The sequence below is a fragment of the Phodopus roborovskii genome, unplaced genomic scaffold, assembly GCF_943737965.1.
Source record: "Phodopus roborovskii unplaced genomic scaffold, PHOROB, whole genome shotgun sequence".
Classification (NCBI taxonomy): Eukaryota; Metazoa; Chordata; class Mammalia; order Rodentia; family Cricetidae; genus Phodopus; species Phodopus roborovskii.
Window position 1 is genome coordinate 9312232 of NW_026126409.1, and position 22634 is coordinate 9334865.

At 41.8% G+C, this 22634-nt stretch overlaps 1 protein-coding gene across 2 annotated transcripts in view; it reads right to left on the reverse strand.

Annotated features, from left to right (window-relative positions):
• The window catches only part of Nalf1 (NALCN channel auxiliary factor 1), a 482365-nt gene extending 466644 nt beyond the window's left edge, over positions 1–15721 (reverse strand). For both annotated transcript variants that reach the window (XM_051181965.1, XM_051181966.1), the window contains exon 1: positions 14611–15721. In XM_051181965.1, coding sequence (XP_051037922.1) covers positions 14611–15546 — 936 coding nt within the window. In that variant the 5' untranslated portion in view covers positions 15547–15721. The remainder of the gene's footprint in view (positions 1–14610) is intronic.
• Positions 15722–22634: the final 6913 nt, after the last annotated feature.

Below are 22634 nucleotides of genomic sequence, written 5' to 3' on the forward strand. Positions count from 1 at the left end.
ATAGAAGTCTTCATGTATAACTGTGTGATTTCTCTGCTCTATTTGTGAGAAAAATCAGGAATTTAATGTTGTCCAGTGAATGCTGACTGCCAGGCCATTTAGGTGATGCATACATCTGGATGAAGACAGAAAACTTTTATAACTATAACAAACTAATGTTTCTATGGATCTTCTAACAATAAGTGTAACAGGATAGACAGTTGATTGTCCCTAAGGATTGCCAGCTACCTCCATGCAAGATCATAATCTCAGGGAGGTGATGGTGCATACTTTTAATGACAGCACTCAGAAGGCAAAGACAAGCAGATAGATTTCTGTGAGTTTGAGGCCAGCCAGGTCTACAAGGCCAGTTCTAGGGACAGCCACAGCTATGTAGAAAAACTCTCTCTTGAAAATCAAATAGCCAGGCAATGGTAGCATGTGCCTTTAATCCCATCACTTGGGAGGCAGAAGCAGGTTGATCTCTGTGACTTCAAGGCCAAAATAGTCTACAGAACTAGTTCCTGGACAGACAGAGATGTTACACAGAGGAACCCTGTCTCAAAAAAAAAAAAAAAAAAAAAAAAAAAAAAAAAGCAAGAGAAGAAAGGAAGGAAAGAAAGAAGGAAGGGAGGGAGGAAGGAAAAGAAATGCAATCAAACAAAAATTATAATAAGCAATGCTCACAATGATTGTGGCAATTGGAAGTTTCCATTGCACTTATCTATTTAAAGTAAATATTGTGAGAAATTAAGCATCATCTAATTTGATATATGAATAAATATTGCAGATCATTCCCTAGAGTGATTCATAGATTTCTCACAGGTACTATACCAAAAAAAGTATATTAATAAAGCATCAGTTTCAGTCTTTGCATATTTTCTGTGTCTTAGTCGTAACCACTCACCGCTCTCTTTTTCAGTCCTAATGATAAAGACAACAAAACACCAGAAGTTGGTCAAAATATTCTAACCAATTCAAGGGTCCAGTGCCTGGGATGGAGAAAAATCACATCTTTGGCTGCATGACTGAATTGGCAACTTCAAAAGTGAAGAAATTCACAAGTGATCCAAATACAAAGAATAAATGATTGGGGGAGGGCATGCCTACAAGATACATCTACAATGCCAACACCTACACCTAAAGCTCAGAGAAAAATCAAAGAAGGAAGAAAAAAGCTTGTAAAAACTAGAGGATCAAGATGTCTGGTGCAAGATAGTGTCTTCTAGACATCAACAGAAATGGTACATATCAAATAGCAACCAATATAGTTGCCTAAGAAGACACACATAATGGTAACACCAGTTGACACGCCAGTGTGGACAGAAGGAATTTCACAAGGTTCCACTCTCCTGGATGAAAAACTACAGGCAACTAATAGCTGTTGGGAGGTGTATTTGGTAGTTTTATGTCAACTTGACACAAACTAAAGTCATTGGAGATGGGGTAATCACAGTTAAGAAAATTCCTTCAGTGGCAACAGGATTAGAAGGGATCGTGTGATGGGGAATGGAGTACTATCCCTGGGTTCCAAAAGAAAGCAGACTTGGTGAGCCATGGGGAACAAACCACTAAGCAGCACCCTCCACGGCTTCTGCATCATTTCCTGCATCCACTCCTGCCCTGTCGGAGTTTTTTCCCTGACTTCCTTTGATGGTGAACAGCAATGTGAAAGTGTAAGCCAAATAAACACTTTTTCCCCAACTTGTCTTTTGCTTATGGTGTTTTGTTACAACTATAGAAACCCTATACAAGCTGGGCAGTGGTACCACTTGTCTTTAATCCCCAGCACTCAGGTGGTAGAGGCAGGCAGATCTCTGTGAGTTGGAGGCCAGCCTGGTCTACAAGAGTGAGCTCCAGGACAGCCCCATAGAGAAACCCTGACTTGAAAAACCAAAAACAAATAAATAAAAAAGAAACCCTATAGAATCCCAAGTGGTCAATACTAAACACACATACATACAAGCAACACTAAGTGGATTCAGTAGGTTGTAGGTTATATATGTTCACACACACACACATACACATATAGGCACATACATTATATATGTAAATATATACTTTGGGAGAGAATAAAAGGAATATATGAAGAATTGGACTGGAGTAAAGGTAGATTGAAGTTATGTAAATATAGTGCTTGTGTATGAAATTCTGAAAAATATAAAGATACAAAACAAACATTTTCCCTTCTAGACAGCCCACAGGGCAGGGCAGATGAAACACTCCAGGTCCCAATGTGAGTTCTCTTACTTCCCCCACTGCATTGTTTGCACTGAGGCAGGATGTCAACGTTCCAGGAGGTTTGCATGTGGACCAGTTCTTACCTCATGGCCTAGAGTGTTCAGTGCTCATTCCAGGCAAAAGAATCCAGCTCTTCACCTCAGACAGTGGAGCCAGGATGTATCCCTGGTGCACAAAAGGACTTTGCAAACATATCCCCCATGGAGGGATAACTGCCTTAATCTAGAGACAGGAGAGAAGCCCTAGTCCCTACTTCACATGACCTGTCAGATCTACATGACCCCAACTGGATGGCATTCCCCTACATATGGAATTGGGGTGGGGGGATGGGAGGGGAGGGTGTTTAGAGTGCATGTGAGAGGGCAGAGAGGGTAAAAGGGAGGGAAGAAGGGAGGGAGGGCTGGGGGGGAGGGAGGGAGAGGGAACTGGGATCGACATGTAAAATAATAAATTAAATTAAAAAAAAATGCTTTGACTCCAAAATTTAAGTAGAAGGACAAGTTACTGGGGAAAAGTATTTCTATTTTTGTTTCCACAGAAAATGAAAAGATGTGGATTCCTTCCAGACTAATGTGGTTTGATCACGCCAGACCGCCTGAAACAGAGTACAAGCTGATCCTACATTCAAAACAACTGGACAAAACAGCCCTACAGACTATATAGCCAGGATATCTGAATCTTCTTTGAATCCCCCATGACAGTGCCCCTTACCAGCAGGAAGTAGTTTGGAAAGAACGACGCCCAAATTCCCAAATATTGTGTATAAATGTTTGTTTTCATTTAATTGGACTTTGTTATATAAAATTAAATAATAATAAAAAAAAAGAATCCAGCTCTTCCACTGTTTCAAATTCAGGCTGACATTTTAAAGAATATCTGTCCCCACCCTGACCCTTACCCCACCCCACCCCACCCCCGGGGCTCCCAAAACCTTCTCTGATTCTTAAGGTTAAACTTATCCTCTTTGCCTTTAAAAACAAAATCCTCTCTGGAAACCAAGTTCAAGATCTCTTCCAGACTTGTCAACTAAACTAGCAAAAGAATAACTTGGATGAGAGCTGATTGATGAGGCTAGGATAACGTCTTGGGTTTTTGCTGCCTGCACAATGTTCAAGCAGTACTGAGGGCGCAAACTATATGAAGCCATCACTGTTCCCAGAGTAGTCTGGGAGGAAAGTAACTGTCTAGGAAAAAGACTCAGTAGACACTCTTAGGTAAACACTAATCTTCTCTTCTTCTCACTGGGACAGACCTCTCAGGCAAATGGCCGGGGCCCTTAAAATGTTTGGGGACACTTTAACTTCTGCCTTCAAGTTGGTGCAACAGCAACATTGATAAAACATGAAAAAGCAAGTTTGTTACTTTTATGTGCAAAATGATTATTGTCCCATTCACTCCTGCTATGAGCTGCCCTTCCATCTGTTTCATCTCCTCCAAAACAAACAAACAAACTGAAATTCAAATGATCATAAACACAAGGCTGGTGCCAGAACAGACAATACATATAATTTTAAACAAGTTCCATATGACTGAGAGCTAAATGTTAGTCGGGTGAAACCCTTGCTCTGTCATGCTGAACTGTGAGGTCCTTACACATTCCTTAACCTCTCTCAGTGCTAGGTTTGCCCATTTGTCAAGAAAGCTTACTTGACCCTGATGTTGATTGTTTTGAGGAATGACTCATGACAGAGCCAGAATTTCAACCCATTACCATCTGGCTCTTAATCATATGGGGCTGTTTCAAATTGCCTCATGGAAGGTAGAATTATTATGTATAGGAAAAGGAAGGTATAACCATGACATCTGAACAATACAGTTACCCAAACAAAACCTGCATGATATCACACCAATAGGTAAGTCAATGTGAATGGAGGAAATCTCACAGGGCGCCACCCATAGGCGAAGAACTAATGGTTGCTGAGAAAGGAAAAATCTCATGAGTCAGCCTCCTTATAGGTTACCCAGTCCCAAATGGTCAGCTATAAACACACATATGCATGTGAACAACACTAAATGAGTTCAGGAGGGCCTGTGTGTGTGTGTGTGTGTGTGTGTGTGTGTGTGTGTGTGTGTGTGTGTGTGTGTGTGTGTGTGTGTGTGTGTAAAACAGTAAGTAAAAAAGCCAATTATTTTAGAGGCACAAAAGAAGTTGGAAGTGGAAGAGAAAAGGGCAGTAAACACAGTACTTATGTATGACATTCTCCAGAAACATAAAATTAAGTAGAATTTTTTTCTTGAGTTGACTTTATGTGACTTGCTAATTGTAAGAAATCAATAAAAGAGTGAAAATCACTATAAAGTAATTTCAGTCTTGTTGACTCCACAGAGAAATAGGTATAGGACTGAATTAGTAAGTAAAAGCCAGTGCAGGAAACTATAAGGAAAGATCAAACTTTTCTGTCCTTGTGTCACCACGGCACTGGGTCCTATATGCTCAAGAGGGTTGTTTGAGACTGCAACAGTGACCAACATGAGCACAAGGGAAGAAGGATTGGGTCAATCCAGTTGTTCACTTATGAGTTATCCTCAGTTCATATCTCTTCCAGGAGAAGAATGTGTGCTTGGTGTGCTAGCTTTTTAAATATTCAGACCCAAACACATACATGACAAGAAACAGAGGATAACATTATGTTGGCATTTCTGCGACTTCCCCTTTTCAGAATTAAGTGCTATTACCAGGAACAGGACTGGTAAAACATGAAGAGAAATGGTCATTAGAGTTAAAGATGGTCATTTATCCCTGGGAAGGACTGTCATCTTTGTCTGGGGCTGTCAATGGCAGTCTCACTGTACAGTTAGCACTGTGGGGTCCGTACTGTGTACTGAAAGTGTCAGAGGAATACATGAGACTATCTAGCAATCATATAGCCCTGGGCAAAGATGCTACCAAGGGTTATGGTGGACGGGACCCAGGACACATCCTGTGTGTACATCCTCTATAGGAAAGTGCTCCAGATTGCCCCCAAACATCCATCCTCACTGTGATCCTTTCTTAGAACTGTTCTCCCTCCATAGACTGTGCTGCAGAAACTCATGGAGAGTCTCTTCTTAGTCCTTGGAACGAGTGGCAGCACTGATAGCAAATGTCTCCTAGGTGATGTCTGTCACCTGTCTCTGTGTCTTGCTGCATCTTTGATTTCTCATGGACAGCATCACACCTTCAACTGAGCAGAGGATAGCTTTTGTCACATGTTTTATCTACCATGTCTACTGAGTCTGGTTCACAGCCAAGGCCCATTTGCTATAGGGCTTCCTTTCCTATTCCCCAGTAAAAAGAATACTAATTATTACAGATCGAGTACCTGTGTGTGTGACACAGTGAAGAACACAGAATTTAACAAGTATAGGAGGTCAAAAGTTCAGAACACCATCTCTAAAAATAAATCCAGATGCCCCTGACCTTTCAACTTCTAGCAAGACACATCGCTCAAAACTTTCTTCAAGACTGCTCCTACCCTCAAGCTGAGGAGGTTGAGAATAACATCCTGATCTTCCTCACTGACCCTCTCTGGATGGCATTCACCTTGGTTAGGTTACCCACAGGAACTATTTAGGCAGAAATAGAGCTTGTGTTCATTTCTAATTTGAAATAACAGGAAAAGGACCAAAATATAGATCGCAATACTTTTATTCCAGGGGAAGTTTTGTTTAACATTTTATCTGAGAGTAACTGAATAATTCAGTCATGTTTTTCAGAAAGCAGAACGTAGGTCTGTACAACAGATCAGGATTCCGTATGTGTAATGAAATGTCAACATGTGAAACCTACAAATGAGTGACCAGAAAACCCATAAGACCTCAGGTAAGGATGACATTAGTTTTCATGGTGTTTGCCATGGGTTTTAATGAATTGTTACTGCTTACAGGGCATCACTATATCCTGGTTAAATAAGTTTATATAAACAAGAGACATGCTGTGGTAGTTTGAATGTAGTTGGCCCCCATAATCACATAAGAAGTTGCAGTATTAGGGGATGTGATTTGCTACAGTGGGTATGGCTTGTTGGTGGAAATATGTCATTGTATGGGTATGTTTTAAGGTTTCCTATGCTCAGGACACCACCCAGTGTCTCGGTTGACTTCCTGTTGCCTGCAAGATGTAGCACTCTCAGCTACTTCTCCAACACCATGTCTTCCTGCACACCAGCATACTCCCCACCATGATGATAATGGACTGAACCTCTGAACTGTAAATGAGCCATCCCAATCAAATGCTTCCTCTTTTTAAGAGTTACTGTGGCCATGGTGTCTCTGAACAGCAAGTGGGAAGCTAAGCCCAGTCATCTAATCATTTCACTACACTTTCCCCCTAAATTCAAACCTGGATTTTATCCTTTTGGAAATTTCTGTTCAGTGCTTCTAGTAAGAGGACCGTATATATTTCAGTTTGGCAACACATTCCTAAAGATAATAACTTTAGCAACATATGCTATATAATGGTTTGTCTCATACTTAAAACTACCCAATATTTTGTATTATTTTGAAATGAGATTTCTATTTGATTGAAGTGTGTAATTGAAGGTCATATTTATTCATTTTCTGGACTACTGCGAGTCGGTTACTGTTTCTTTTGAAACTGTAAGTGGTAAGGAGTCTGAGTATGAAAAAGCACATGGTCCTCCCTCCCCAAAAGCTTTAGCAATGATGGAGGTGCACACCCATCAGCTTTGATGAATATGGTCCTCTCAATTCCCCACCCTCACCTAGATCTTTAGATCAATAGCTACAAGTATAAAGTTCATTTCATTGTAAGTTGTTTCTTTGAGGAGGCCAATATCCATTAATTCTCTCTTTTCTCTGACAAACTTAATTAAAGCATTTGGGTTTGTCTTCATTCACTGGCAGCTCACACCTTCACCCACCACCCCTTGGCATATCTTCTTGTCATTTGCTAAATCTACAAGTGTTAATGTCATCAAGACACAATTGCCAAGTTCACTGACCAAATTTAAAATGTATTTTACATTGCTCATTTTCTCTCTCTCTCTCTCTCTCTCTCTCTCTCTCTCTCTCTCTCTCTCTCTCTCTCTGTGTGTGTGTGTGTGTGTGTGTGTGTGTGTGTGTGTGTGTGTATGTGTGTCTGTGTGTGTGTACACATGCATGTGTACTACCCACATCACAGACTGGGGACATCAGAGGATAATGTGTGGAGTTGATGCTTTTCTTCCATGACATTGGTTCTAGGCATTAAACTGAGGTGTTTGGTCTTGGCTATGAGCATCTTTATCCACTGAGCTATCTCACCAGCTCCTCCCTGACCTAAATGTCCTTCCTGAAATGTGTGGCACTCTTTACTAGTTTTATATCTTTCTCAAAACTATTTCTCTTTTTCTCAAGTTTGGATTTGGTATGTTCCCCAAAAACCCATGCTCTAAAAGCCTGATTCCAGGCTCAACATGGTTGGAAAATGGGGGGAATTTCATGAATGAACTCTAGTGAAGGATTTCTGGGGCTTGGGTGCATGTCCTTAAAGGGAAAGAGGAGCCCTATCTCCCTCTTCTTTCTCTTATTTTTCTTATATGTGCTAGGCAGAGGTAAATGATTTTCGACATAAGCTGTTCTGCCTCACCAGAAGCCAATACTAATAAAATCAAACAAGACAGACATGGAGACTGAATGAAGTAAAATCATTTCTATTTCTAAAATTTCTAAGCCCTGTTGGCTGCTCCTAACACATAAGTGCCTGGAACATTATAGTCTGAGAGTGAATACCATGTCTCCACCACCCTTTACAGCTTAGTTCAATTTGCAATTGAAATTAACAAAGTCAGTGTCAGTTAAATAAGAAAGAGACAGATCATTTTTTGAAGAAAATTGCAGAGAAGAAGGAATACTAAACCTTAGATTTCCCATGAGACCATTTCCTGTGGGACACACAGCTGAATTTCGAAGTGACAGGTAAGGACATACCAGGTGACAAGAAAACACACCAACAAGGAAGAGAGGAAACAGAGGGAAAAGACACTAAAAACCATAAACTTCACAATGTTAATGAGAATCATTTGTTCTCTGGAGCAGGATGGAGCAACCAACACACAAAGACTTCTTGAATACTTCTAGAAATGATGACTGCATTCACTCATTCCACAAGAGGGTGGACACATCATTAATAAGATTGAAGCTATCCTTAAATGTGAAAGGAATGTAGATGCATCATAAGATTTATATCCTGTGGGATCACTATCATAGCATTTTGCTTATAAATAACTGAATGCAGAAGCAGACTATAGAACCCTGAGGATAAGTCATTATCACTTAAAAATTAAATATTTCCATGCATCTATTATAATATATAGCTTGTATCAGTTACTGCTTACCAAGAAAGGACATATGCTAACCTTATCTTATTTTGAAATTAAAGATCAGAGTAAATTAGAATAATTCATTAAGGAAACTATATTAAATATATTATTTAAATGATAGTTATTTATAATCACTTCCAGAGGGAACAGTTTTTGTTAAGAAATATTTCCTAGACTAAGCCTGGAATCAGTGTTCATTAGCAGTGTGTGTCTTACAAAAGGCTGTACACGAATGTCAAGTAGTTACTGTACATAAAAACAGCAAAAAAGGAAACATAGTTTATTAACATTATTAAAATAGAGTCAAAAGGAAGTAATCCCCCAAGATTGATGAAGTGAGTAGATGAAAAGGGAATAGATATGAACCAGATGAAGTACTATAGGAGGCCAACACATTGCCTTGAAAACCAGCCATATACTTTCAGTAAGGTCAGAATTGTGTACATTTGAATATGACAAAATTAGAAGCAGAAATAATGAAGCTGGAGCATCTCAAATATTGTCATTCAGTCTCTGCACTCCTGTGCTTGGCCTATTCTGTAAACACAGATATGACATGGCACAGCAGGAAGCCAGTCCTCAGGCCCATCTTTGCACACCCAGCCATCTCCTTAACTCCTAGGGTGCTTCTACCTCATGGCCTCCCCTGCATCAGTAGTTCACATCTACTCCTCCAACCTTCTCACTAGACTCCCACTCCCTGTCTGTCTTCTGTGTATGTGTTAAATTTCCACAGACTATCTGGCTTAACTTTCACTACAATTATCATGCTGAGACACATGGATCAAAAGAATCAGGCTGAGCCTCATAACCACTGGTTCAATTGTGAACAGGCCCAGACATTTGACTCTAAATAAATGACATCAGAGTCTCTAGACACCAGAGTTTCTAGGGATGGTCAGGATCCTCCATCAGGGTCCCACAGGCACTGGTCTACAGTCTATGTTCACTGATATTAATGAAATAACTTCATGACCTAAGCCTACAGGAGCATCAAAATGCTTGGGGATTAGTTATTATAAGACCGAAGTTTTAATGAGAATTACAATTAAAGGAACAGCTCATATAGTCCTAACTTAAATACTCTATTCCTTGAAACATATTACTTATATTTTGTTCTTGTATAGTAGGTTGGCAAGAAAAACAATCACAGTGGATTACAATTCCCACATGAGGGATCTCAGGTCCAGACCTCTGCTTGGTTTCCTATTCCTCTGCACCTTAATTCACCTTGCATAAGCAGAAACTGACCTCATCCAACAAAAGTGATTAAAACCAACATACATCAACATCTAGGTTATGTCCTATATAGCTGCCTATCTGACCTAGTTACAAGTCTTGAGTAAAAACACACCTCTTGGTCTGGAATACTGCAGACATTTCACATTCGTGTTTTCCCTATAAGGAGGAAAATGCCAATGATAAATCCACAATTGAATACTGCAAACATATTTCTAAAAGCCATAAATCTGAATCATAAAATGATTATGATGGCATCTTTGACTTTAAAGTGGTCTATTCATCTGCAAGGCCAGACCACCTGATTTTGTAGAAAAATCATTCAATTACAAACATGACTGAGAATAACAAAGCAGCAAAATGTAAGTGGAGATCTATTCCTCAATGTGTTCTCCATCCTCTAGACAGTGACATGTGTGCAGTCACTATGAACAGCAAAGCAATGCTGAAGGCTTGTGTGCAGCAGTTTCTTTCCAAAAACCATGTCCTGGTGCTGGAGAGATCAGTCACTTGTTAAGAACACTTTCTGTTCTTGCAGAAGACCTTGATTTAATTTCCAGCATCCACATGGTGGCTCACAACAGTATTTAACTCCAATTCCAGGGCATTGAATGCCTCCTCTGACCTGTGTGGAACCTTGCATGTACATGGTGCACCTACATACACTCAGACACATACATATACACATGAACTAGAAGGAATAAATGTTTTTTTTAAATTATTTCTCTGTGAACTTACAGAATATCACACCAAAATAAGTAAGACTAAGGGCCATCCTGGTTTGCATTACTGATGCTGTGACAGAACACTGACCAAATCCAACATGAGAGAAGAAAGGATTTATTTAGTTTATGTCACCATGCCTCAAACCATCATCAAGAAAATCTGAGCAGGAACTCAAGGAAGGAACCTGGAAGCAGGAACTGAAGCAGAGAGCAAAGGGCAGCATTATTTACTGGCTTCCATCCAGACTCAAAATCCAGCTCTCTTTCCTGTACAGCCCAAGTCCTCCTGCTGTGGGATGGCACTTCCAACTGTGAGCTGGGCCCTCCTAAATCAATGGCCAACCAAGAAAAAAAGACTCCACAGACATGCCTACAGGCCAATCCGATGGAGGGCATTCTTAACTTGAGGGTCCCTCTTCCCAGGTATGTCAAGTGACAACCAAATTCAGCCATCCCAAGAACTGTTGTGCTTGCTCATTTGTATGGAAAACCCACATTTGCATATCTCACACTCTACTACCTCAAACTGAGTGGTTCTGTGAGCAGTTCAGACTGAAAAAGGAAATACAAAATATTCTCAGGAAGATTCACATCCTTGATGTTCATGAGTTGCCGTGTAGTCTGTGTCTGCTAAATGCAAGCAATAATTTGCTTAACCATGAGATTATAAAAATGAAACGACAAGAGTCCATGCATTCCTGGCAACAGGAAGACTAGAATTTATACAGACATAACTGAGCTTTAGACTATGCCATGACCTATGTTAGAATCTAGTCGCAAATCTGTGTTCTTTTGTAAAGTATCTGAAAGCATATTAAGTAAATAATGTCAGTAGCAACAAAAGCTTACTTATAAGAAAAAAAAATATACGTACCTTCAAACCTCACTTTCATAGAATGTATTTTTTTTTTTTTAGAATGCATGGGACTTACTTAAAAAATTGTGACAAGAAGAGAAAAATCTTGTAAAAGTCAAGTATAAAAATGACAAATATTTGTAAATTGGAGCTTATAAAAATTCCATTTTTGATATTGTCTGTAACTTGAAGATTTTGACACATTTGTCAGATTCTTATTATATGCTGAAGACACTGTTTTGAATACCACCAAGAACTACAGGGAAAACTACCCACAACTTCTGCTAACTGATTTGTATAATAAAAGGAACTTAAATGACAAAATATAAGTTCCATATTTATGTATGTACATTTCTTCATAAATACAATATCTGGTTTTATTTAAAAAGTTAAACCAGCTATTTACCTAAGTGTTAAAAAGTACACCAGAGTACATTTTTTTTTCAGATTATTTTTCTAATGTGTTACAAAATAAGGGCTTTGAAAAGTAAATTGGCAGTATTTTGTCTCTACTTATTATGAATTCAAGACAATACAAAAACAAACAAACAAAACAAAACAAACCACAAGCTATGCCCATGCTCAAAGATTTCATCCCAGACCCACAGTGATGAAGTTACCAGTATGCACTGTAATGTTCATTTTTCAAGTCATATAATTATATTAGAGGAGATTTAATAATTCTTAAAATGCATAACCAGTCAAAAATGGTCTTTAAGGAATGTTACATGAAATTTTATTTTAATGTGTCCTTATTTTATGGAATGGATTTCAAATGGGAGGAAAATATGAAATTAAACATAATAATAAGTCTTAACTGAAAAAAGTTAGATGTCTCTGTGCCAAATCAGCCAAAACGTTAATTTGTTTCTCCTAAAATATGGATACCACTAATTTATAATCCTAACAGGATGCTATAAATCTTGTCTACAATAAGTATATTTATAAAATTGTATTTTATGAGTATATTAGCAATACAGAGACACAATGTATTTACTTTTGAGTTTTTGTATCTTAGATACCCTGCCCCAGCTTTTTAAGTGCTAAAGAAAAAAGGGAGGGGGGAATTTTTTGCATAAATCTGAAGCAAGCTCCTGACAGTAGTCATTTTGTAATTGCAATTATGGTGAAACAAGCAAATTTTTTCAGAGTCAGTTCCAACCTTCAAAATCAACAAACACTTTAAACTGTCTTTTATATTTTGTATGAAGATATATATGGCTTTCTCAGAATCAAAGAGATTACCCATTAAACTAAGGAAATATTCATTTATCATTTTCTCCGTGTAACCAGTTGGTTCATTTAGCTTAAACCAAGAACACTAGCACTATGAACCTCAAGTTATATATTTTTAAACCATTTTTATGAAATTAATATACCCTACTGCCACCTCTCTATCACCAAGAAATAAATTCAAGGCATCAAAGCATCTCCAATAATAAATCCTGTTGCACTGAGAGATACAAACATCTATGCTTACTTTCTGGTGCAAAGAGGAATTGTTTAAAAGATTGAAGATTTTATAGTGTTAAATTCTATTTTATGCAAAAACAAAAATATAATCTAGAGGGCCTCCTAACATATTAAAAAATATTCACAGTAGACCTTTCCATTACAGATATAAACTGCATGCTGAGAGTTAATTCAGATGAAGACAAAAAGAAACTCTTCATGTGTCTGGACACTTCCACTAAGGAAGAGAATGGCTGCAGTCCATTGACAACACATGCTCTCTCTTCAGTACTGAGCTAATGAAATTCAGATTACAAACATGTTTACGAGGTTTCACAGTCACAGAAGTGGGCAAATTCAAATTTTTTACATTACTCTAAACAGTAAATTGTTATAATCTATGTGACACTTTCTACTAGTAATAGAACCATCAATCACTTCCATATCTTTATGTTTTCTGGGACAATTCCATCAGGAAAAAAATAGCAACATAGTGTAAGCATTACATTGTTAGGTTCTATCCCTAAAGCTAATTTTATTTCCTAGCAGTGAATTATAAGGTATGTTTAAAACACACATGAAGAACTTAAATATTGCCTTATCCACTGAAATGAAATTTTAATTGATGTGTAAACTGACGATTTTTAATTCCAGTCCAAGTTTCTATCTTAAAAAAGAAAAAGAAAGAAAGACCATAAGCAAGGTCAGATTAAATTTAGCTAAACTGTAAGGTGTGGCTCTTGAGCTCTGCTGACTTACAATGTAACCCCTGGGTCAAAGAATTGCAGATCCTTTGTAGTGAAAAACCCTTGACCCTTCCTCCATTGAGGGCAAGGGAAGGAGGTTCCTGAGGCATGGGGTCCAGGAAATAGGAAAGGGAAGAAAAGTTATGGTGTCCCATTTCTTTTGAAAACCAATACAACTTTCTTGAGTTATTTGATAAACTAACATCCACACCTCTGTCTCTTCTCAGCTAAAGGTCACTGCAGTGCCTTTGGTATTTAGGCCTCCTTGAACAAGCCCCATTTCAGTACTACGGACAGCAGCCCTGGGGTTCAACTCCAGTTTCCAAGAAACTCGCTTAGATTTTCCCCTTGTTTATCAGCAAGGTCACAGACCTTGTTAACTATAATACAAGCTATTAATTACTTCCACGAATTTCAACCAAAAATTTGTCATGTACTATTTCTTCAGAGTTTACCAAAAAAAAGTCAATTACATAAGGTGTGTGATCACCAGCTTAACATTGAGAATCAGTTGGTAGATAGCTATTTACAGCCTTGCACTCACGTCAATAACTACACATGTGTATAAGAAAACAGGAGCCTAGAGGAGAGCAGGCCTGGACTTTCTGAGGAGCAAGAGCTACCCCCCCCCATAAAACCCATAAAATATCTAGGTTTGGCTGGTTTTTCCCTACATCAACAGCTACACTTTATCTTGTTCCTGTGGCCAACCAACTTCAGTATGTGGGAAGTGGTATAGGCAGTGGTATAGGCAGATCCACCAGCCTTCTCCATCCCTGTCTCTTTGACTGACTACCTGTGTGCACTGGTCTCCTCTCTATCTTCCTGACAAGCAGGAACAGAGTTAGAGCCAATGGTATGGCTTGAAGAAACAGCAGCTGATTTTCCAAGGATGCTCAAAGGAAGGCATCAGGCCGCCAGCAACTTCAGCATAAAGTCAAGTTCTTATAGCCAGATAAACAATGATTAAACTTATAAAAACCCGTACCAGATAAACAAATGAAACAGACGGAAAAAAAAAAAAAAAAAAAAAAGCCGCAGTGAAGGGGAAAGGAACCCACTGCTCCTACCTTACAGTCCTCAGGACATGACTTCACGGAGTACTCATCCGACTGTAGGTACTTATGCAGCACACTTTCAAACTCTTCGTACTTCTCCTGAGCGTGGTGGTCATAATCTTGGTAAGCTTCGACGCACTGTCTACACGTGGTCATCTCACCGCCCTCTGTGAGCACCACGTCCAAACTGCAGTTCAAAGTGCTGGGACTGGACAGCCCCGAAAACAACTCCCAAAGTGTGTAGGAATTACAAAACGAAAGGTAAAAATCCGACAAGTTCCACAACGGAGTGGACGGAGAGCCCCTGGACGACTGTTTCTCCCCCGCGGCTGCCCCCTGACTCCAGTTCCTGGCGCACACCGAGTCCGCGCTCTCCACCGTGAAGCACTGACCAGAGGAGGCGCCCTGAGGGTAACAAGTCTCCAGGCGCCACACCGGCTTGGCAGAGTTTCCTAGAAAAAGAGCCCTGCTCCGATTGTTCTTGCCTCGGTTGCCCTTGCTGCCGCCGCCGCCGCCTCCCGGGGAGGGGGGCAGGGTGGGGGACGAGGAGGCGGAGAGGAGTCTGTGTGCCTGGGCGGCGGGCGAGGACTCCCCCATGCTGGCCAGGAGCGCGGGCCAGGAGGGCTCCTGCTGTCGCTGCCTCTGCTGCTGCCGCTGTCGCTGCTGCTGTCGCTGCTGCTGCTGCTGTTGCTGCTGCTGTTGCTGCTGCTGCTGTTGCTGCTGCTGTTGGTGATGCTCTTTGTCCCGGGTCCGGGTCAGCTTGGCCTCGGCGCAGAACCACAAGTGATCAGAGAGCAGGACTGTGAAAAACAAGAGAGAAGCCAGAGACAGTCGCCATTTCTGAGCCCGCTCTGAATCGATGAACGGTTTCTCGTTCTCCCGGGGTGCTGCCAACCAGATTTTTAAGCCGTCGTCATACTGCCGACACATCCAAGCACCCCTGGTCATATTTTGGGAACGCACAGCCCTGGCCGACTCCACCGTGAGGGCTCCTGTGCCGGTGTCACCACAATATGCATTGACTTAAAGGGTTTAATTTCCGTATCCCCTCCTCCCGTTTCTTCTCTCTCTCTCTCTCTCTCTCTCTCTCTCTCTCTCTCTCTCTCTCTCTCTCTTTCTCCGTCTACATAAATATTAACATACTTTAGACAAAGATCTTGCTTCCCACCTAATCATCAGCCGACCCCATCCCCTTGAGAATGGGAGACAATAAGAGAGAGAGAGAGAGAGAGAGAGAGAGAGAGAGAGAGAGAGATTGAGAGAGACGCGGAGGCTGGAGCTGTGCTGGCCGGTGGGGAGGCTGAGTGCGGGAGGTGATGGTGGTGGAGGTGGCGGGGTGGCTGGCGCTGCTGCTGTCACCCCGGCATTGTCAGAGCGCGGGTCCCCATGGCCCAGCTGAGGACAGCCCGCTCTCCCCTGCCAGGGGCATGCCGCGTCTCCGCTGCCCACTGACGGCGACCGGAGCGCCTCCCCTCCTCCTCTCCTCCTCCTCTTCTCCTCCTCTTCCTCCTCCTTCCTCTCCGTCGCTGGCTTTCTCCTCCGCCTCCCGCGCCTACTTCGCGCTGGCTCTCCCCGCGCCCCAAGCCTGGGCGGCCGCCGGCGGAGCTGTCCCTCCCCCCCACCCCCCACCCCGCTCTCCGACTGTCGCTGCGGCCGCTGCAGGTCTGCCCGCGGGCGCCGCCGGGAGCCGAGTCGCCTGCGCTGGGCCTCCGGAGGCCACAGTCATCTTCAGTCCCCAGGCTAAGTTGCCGCCATCTTCGTCCTGGAGGCACACTTTTTTGGGGGGAGCGCTGGATTTTGCGTCATCTCCTCCCGCCCCGAGGTCTCTCTATCCTGATGCAGTGGTGGCGGCTCGGCCCGGGGAGGAGGACGAGGACGCGCCAGGTGGCGGCTTGGAGAGCAGCTGTCCGCAGCCCCCTCCGGGAGAGCCCTAGGCACCCAGGCTCTTGCCCTAGGCTTGCCGACCCTCCCCACTTTTTATTTCGGAGTCAGGACACCGGCTGAGTGGCAAATGCTGCTGTCCAGCGTCCCCAGCTTTTCCCTACCCCGCAGTCCAGGGGACAAGTCCCAGCCATGGGAGGGCGGCCAAGAGGTCCCTGATGGTGACCAGGGGCTGGGCATAGTTCCCCTCGCTAGACAGTCCACAGAAAGAGCAGGTTGACTAGAGGAGGGTCGGACGAGGTGACTTTGAAGGCTCAGCCTGAACGTTCCTGGGGTCCCTAGACAGCTCCCCTGTGTTCATTATGTGTCCTAAATCGGTTTTATGGGTTGGAAAGGATGCGAGGTGCCTGTGCTTGTGTGTCTGCCTGCATGGTGCTGTTCCTCAGCACTGCCTGTGCTCTGCAGCTTTGATCACACTGCACTCCATGTCTGACCATGTTTCCTCCTCCAAAGTAAGCGGCGACAAAAGGTCTCCCCAGCCCTAGGGAAACACCATCAGTATGGCACGCCCCACCTGTGTTAGGCTTGAGGGACCTTATATCAGATGATTCCTCCAGAGGACCCCCGATGACCCTAGGGCACCCGCTTAGAGTACTGTGCCTGCTGCCCAGGCCCTCGGGGTGGGCTCCTCTGCGTTGGGACTTCAGCACCTTCCTCCAGGCTGGCTCTGCAGTCCAAGGCTCTGGTGCCCCTTAGTGTTGACACTAGGAGTTCCAAGAAAGGAACAGCAGACACATGCTGGGAAAACCTGGGGTCCCCTGATTTCCTGCCCGATGAGGTGAGGATGTCGGGAGCAAACATCAGTCTCCTGAGGTCTGGACAGCCCTTGCACCTGGCAGGCGCTATCTCAGGCAGCCAGGGTTTGCACAGCTGACAGTCCTCATGTCATTGTCTTCCTCTCCTGCATCCCTAGGCCAATGCACATGGGGAAGAACCTTAGGGGGTGTTCTGAATTTAAAAATAATACCCTAAGAAACAGAAAAGAGGGCTCCACAGAATTTATTTTCCTATCAGAGGAACTGTGTGTGGGTTCTGGAAACACTAAAGGACTGGGGATTTTTCAAACGGGAAGTTGAAAAATGCAAAGGGAATTCATTCCTTTCAGAGTATAATAAGATATAACTATCCTAATTTTGTATATTTAAATTAAGTTCTGTAAGACTATATATAATGGCCACTAAAAAATGAGGTCCAGTTTGACAACTGGTTTACATGGAAATGCCAGGTGAGGGTTCAACGGGTCTTTTTTAGTACATTCTCATACTTCGGGTTTCATTTTGTTGAAATTCTGACTAATGTCAAAAATTTTCTCCAAACATAATTTCAGTGAAACATTATGTATTAACTAGTCAATCGGGAAGCTCTCTCTACTTACACATTGGATTCGTCAGCCACAGTATCTCATACAGTTTGAATAAACACATGGTGCATTGTAGGCACCCTCCATCATTTTATACCAATATGTATGGGCATTTCAGGAAATACCAGAAGCAAATGGAAATGGAAAAGTCATACCCCAGCCAGGTACAGTGTCAAATGCCTGTGCCTTAACCCATTTCATAGCCTGAAGCCAGGTGAACACTGGGGCCTGGCTTGGGAGAGCCTAGCAGCACCAAACAACATAAGACTGTCAAAAAACGGCACAGGTGATTTCAAAGGCTTGTATAAGCCCTGTTCACTGCTCCCTCCTCACTATTTCCTTTTCATGTCTATCTTGTAAAGCTTGTGTTGTGATATTTTCTAATGTGTTATATATTAGATTGTTGACATATAAAATCCATTAACCATATCTATTAGAAAATAAGCATTTCTTTCCCTTTCTGAAAGGCCTAAACCTCCCTCTTTCCTCCCTCCCCTCCCATGCTGCATTGCTAATTTGAGTCCAGAAGCACAGATTCTAGTGGTGGTTTAAATGAATAGCTTGTCTCTCACTGTAAACTGTAGATCCAGTCTGAAGAGGAACTACAGATGGGAGAGAGAAGAAAACACAATAAGTGGGATTAAAAGGCTACACATGGCCAACAAGAAAAAGAACCAAAGTTTCAGTTATTTTTAACTTCATTATTATGCAGATGTAGCTAAATCACATCTCAAAAAATACTCCTGTGATGTTTACAGTAAATTAAAGCAACAATGTTTAAATCTGATCCTGTAATAGACACGATCTCATTCTTTGTTTTCAGAAGAAGCCTATGTTTCTTCTTTTCTCTAACACTCCTCATGAACTGAATATTTTAAAGTAAGAATTCCAAGGTGCAAGTGTGCAAGAGCAAGTCATCTATCTCCTCCTTTGCCTGCCAGGGACGTTTCTGGAGTGAGTTACAGGAAATCTGGGAGATTGGCCTTCTTCCTCCTGAAGACACGCTAGGGAGTGCAGAAAAGCCAGCCAGCATAGGGACAGGTGATGACGGAGAACACACTGGTTGAGTGGTATTTGATGCATTGGCCATTGGTGAAGTAGGGCCTGCAAGCAGATCTGGAGAGGGACCAGAGCTGAGGTAGTCCTGGCAACACTGACTGAGATCCAAAAGGGTTCCTTTAGAGGATGGAAAACTCATTTTGAAGAATGACAATGTAAAACAAAACAAAACAAAAAAAAAAAAAAAAAAAAAAAAGCAACTTGAAGTTTGGGATGAAAGACTGAAGCGTAGCATGTACAGGAGAAGGAGGCAGAGCAGAAGACCATGGAGGGCTGGGACTCCACCATGGGCAATGCTGTGTAGGAAGCAAAATCACTGTGGCTTTTCTACCATCAGACAAGATGGACACTTGCTGAGGAAACAGACATCAGGGTTTGAATAACCTCCCTTGTTAACTGCACGATGTACTCAAATCAAGACAAGAAATATGCTCAGAGTATGTTAGCCAGACTAAAAGTTGTTGGTCCTTGTTTGGTTATCAACTAAAGTACTGCACATTGGAAGAGAAAAGCGAATGGCTTGTCTGGGTGTGAGGTTCAATTATCAGAAGTGGGCTGTGGAGTCTAGGAACTCCCACACAGGTTTTACCTCAGAGTGTGACTAATGGCTCGGAGGAGTTTCATTGCACCAGCGTGTTTGAGGAGCTGTCTAGGATCGGAGGGTTGCAGGTGCATCACAGGGAGGAGTCGGGTTTCAGGGTGAACTTTGTATATCTCTTCTGTTTTTCTGTTACAGAAATGAAATATACCTTCTCAGACATTTATCTTTCCTCCTACAGTGGAGGTGCATTAACAATTTCACTCTGAGAGAATGGCAAAAAAAAAAAAAAAAAAAAAAAAAAAAAACTAAACAAAACAAAACAATACAACAATTAAAAGCTTCTAGTGAAACCATTGTTGGAATAAGTCCACTTCAAACCAAATAGGTGTCTTTTTGTTCACTCTGAATTATTCTAGATGTCAGAAATAGATGTGCACCCTCTATTTATCTTATGTAGTTTATGTGTCACATATAAGTGACAATAGATTCCTGTTACATGTACGTTGTTCCCCAAAGAAATGTAAGAAATGTATTTTCAGCATTCAGATAATTGAAAAGACAGTCTTCACCAGCATGACTGCTTAAAAATACATTTAATTAACTTGGGATGGGGTACATGGGCCAGTGTGCAGAGTCAGAGAGAGAGAGAGAGAGCTTGTGAGGCCAGTTTTCTCTGTCTACCACATCGTCAGGCTTGGGGGCAAGCACCCTCACCTGCCTAACCACCTAGGCAGCTATCCTAGTTAGGGTTTCAATTGCTGTGATGGAACCATGATCAAAAGCAAGTGAGACAGGCAGGTGGATCTTATTGAGTTTGAAGGCCAGCCTGGTCTACAGAGTGAGTTCCAGAACAGCCAGGACTGTTTCTTAGAGAAACCCTATCTTGAAAAAGAACAAAAACAAACAAACAAAAAAAGATAAATAAGGGGTTGGGAACTTTGCATATTGCTCTGTTCCTGAAGTGACTACTGACTACTATGCAAGTATATTGACCTGACCATCTCCGTCACTTACATAAAAGACTGTGAATATTGTGTACTTCTGTGACCCCAATAGTACAGGAGATGTATCTATAGAATTCCATGGAGCTCCCTGGCCAACCAGCCTAATCTAGCTAGTGAGCTCTACCTTAAGTGAGACACTGTATCAAAAATAAGTTGGAGAGTAATCAAGGAAAACATCTAACATAGTCTTAAACCTCCACATGCAGAGACACTCGTGCACAAATTCACACACACATGCTCATTCATATGCACATACTTGCATACACATATGCACACTCACATGCATGCACACATGCACACACTCACACATACACACTCACATGCATGAACCAGCAGAAATGTAGAACTACAAAGTCACCTGACTTCTCTCTGCTGACTGCTTCCTTCCCAGACCTGAGTGGATGAAATTGGCAGAACTGAGTTCTCCCACTATGCTCCAGCTTGGTGACTTTCAGCTGAGCAGAGTCATAGCAGGACTGAGAAAATTGCTCAGTGTGATTCAGGAGAGATTTGAGGAAGCTGTATTTTTTAAGAAGTGTTTCTTGGCAACTCTGGATACAACCCCTGCACCCCTCTGTCCACAGCAGAGAGAGCCCTGCAAGTCAAGTAAAAGAACATCCTATCAATTCTTAAGCAGTGTTAAGTCACAGGGAGGAGAGGGCCACTGTGGGATATTTTTTAAAAGAATGAGGTCATGTGTCACTCTTTCATAGACCTTTTCATAGTATGCACATATTGTATGCTACCTTTAACATTAACAACCTACACTACTTTCTTTATCATTATAGAAATGGCTTATGACCTGCCAAGCATTGTTCTGTGCATGTGTTTGTGTGTGGATATTTGTGCATGCATGATTGTGCAGGTTTGTTTGTGTGTGCTTGTATGTCAAAACATATGTACATGAATGCATACTTTCATATATTTGCATATTTGTAATTTTGTGAAAAGGTAAGCATGTTTATGCATGCTGTTTGCATCTGATTGAGTGTGCAAGTGTGAATGCATGCCTGTGTGTGTGTGTGTGTGTGTGTGTTGTTTGGGATCTAACCTAAACGTCCTATTTATAGTGGGAATTCTGAGTTATTTTATAGTGAAGACCCACCTGTCTCTGTTCCTGATGACAGCAATGGTTCCCAGCCCCTCCTTCAGCATTGCTGTTATAGCTGGGAAAGACCTTAGACTTCCTGAAATTCCACACTGAGTGATTACATCAGCTTAACAAGACCTGGCATAGAGAACTTTCCACCTTGGTGGCATCATTAACAGGCTGTGTTTGTTTTACCCACCCGTCTTTTAGTTTCTTCTGTTTGGTAGGCTCCTCTTAGGCAACCCATTTTTTTTTTATTTTCCGTAACTAACAGAGTGATGGTTGAAACAAGCTGACTCACACTGAGTGGATGGTGGTGTGTGCAAAGACATGAGTGTGTGAACTCTCACATCTCTGATACAGGCAGAGGTTCCTTTTCTCATGGCAAAAATTTTCAAATTACACATGTGTTTCTATTATTCTACCAATAAGATGACCTCCACCAATCAGGATGATTTTACTTCTCAAAGTGAATTTGAAAAAAAAAAAAAGCCTAATGTATTTATTATCAGGAGTCCTGGCACAGAGCTGACTTCCTCTGAATCTATACTCACTCCAACCAGTGAAGTAAAATTCAACAACAAAGATCTTCATAACTCTAGAAACTAGAGTCACTGAGCACATAATATGAAGTAATTAAATCACATATTTAATAAAATGGGTAACAATGCAGATCTGTGTTAGAGAAATCATCAAAATTAATCAAATAGTCATTTCAGAAAGAAAATGGTAAAAAGTAGAGGCTCTCAATAAACACTAAATGGATTTTTATCAGCAGGCTGTGTTTTCTGTAAGCAGTTGGAGGGGATGCTGACAATATTAGTTTGTCATAGCTATGAAAAAACATCCACTCAAACCACCTAGGAAGGGAATATTCATTTTGAGTCAGTAATTTCTGTCCACTGTTTCTTATATCCATTAATTTGGGTTTGAGATGAGGCATACATACAGCAGAGTGGGTACGATGGAACAGAGCTCCCCAGTGCAGGGCAGGTGGGAGGGAAATCCAGAGACAGTGGCACTGAGGACAGGGTACCCTTC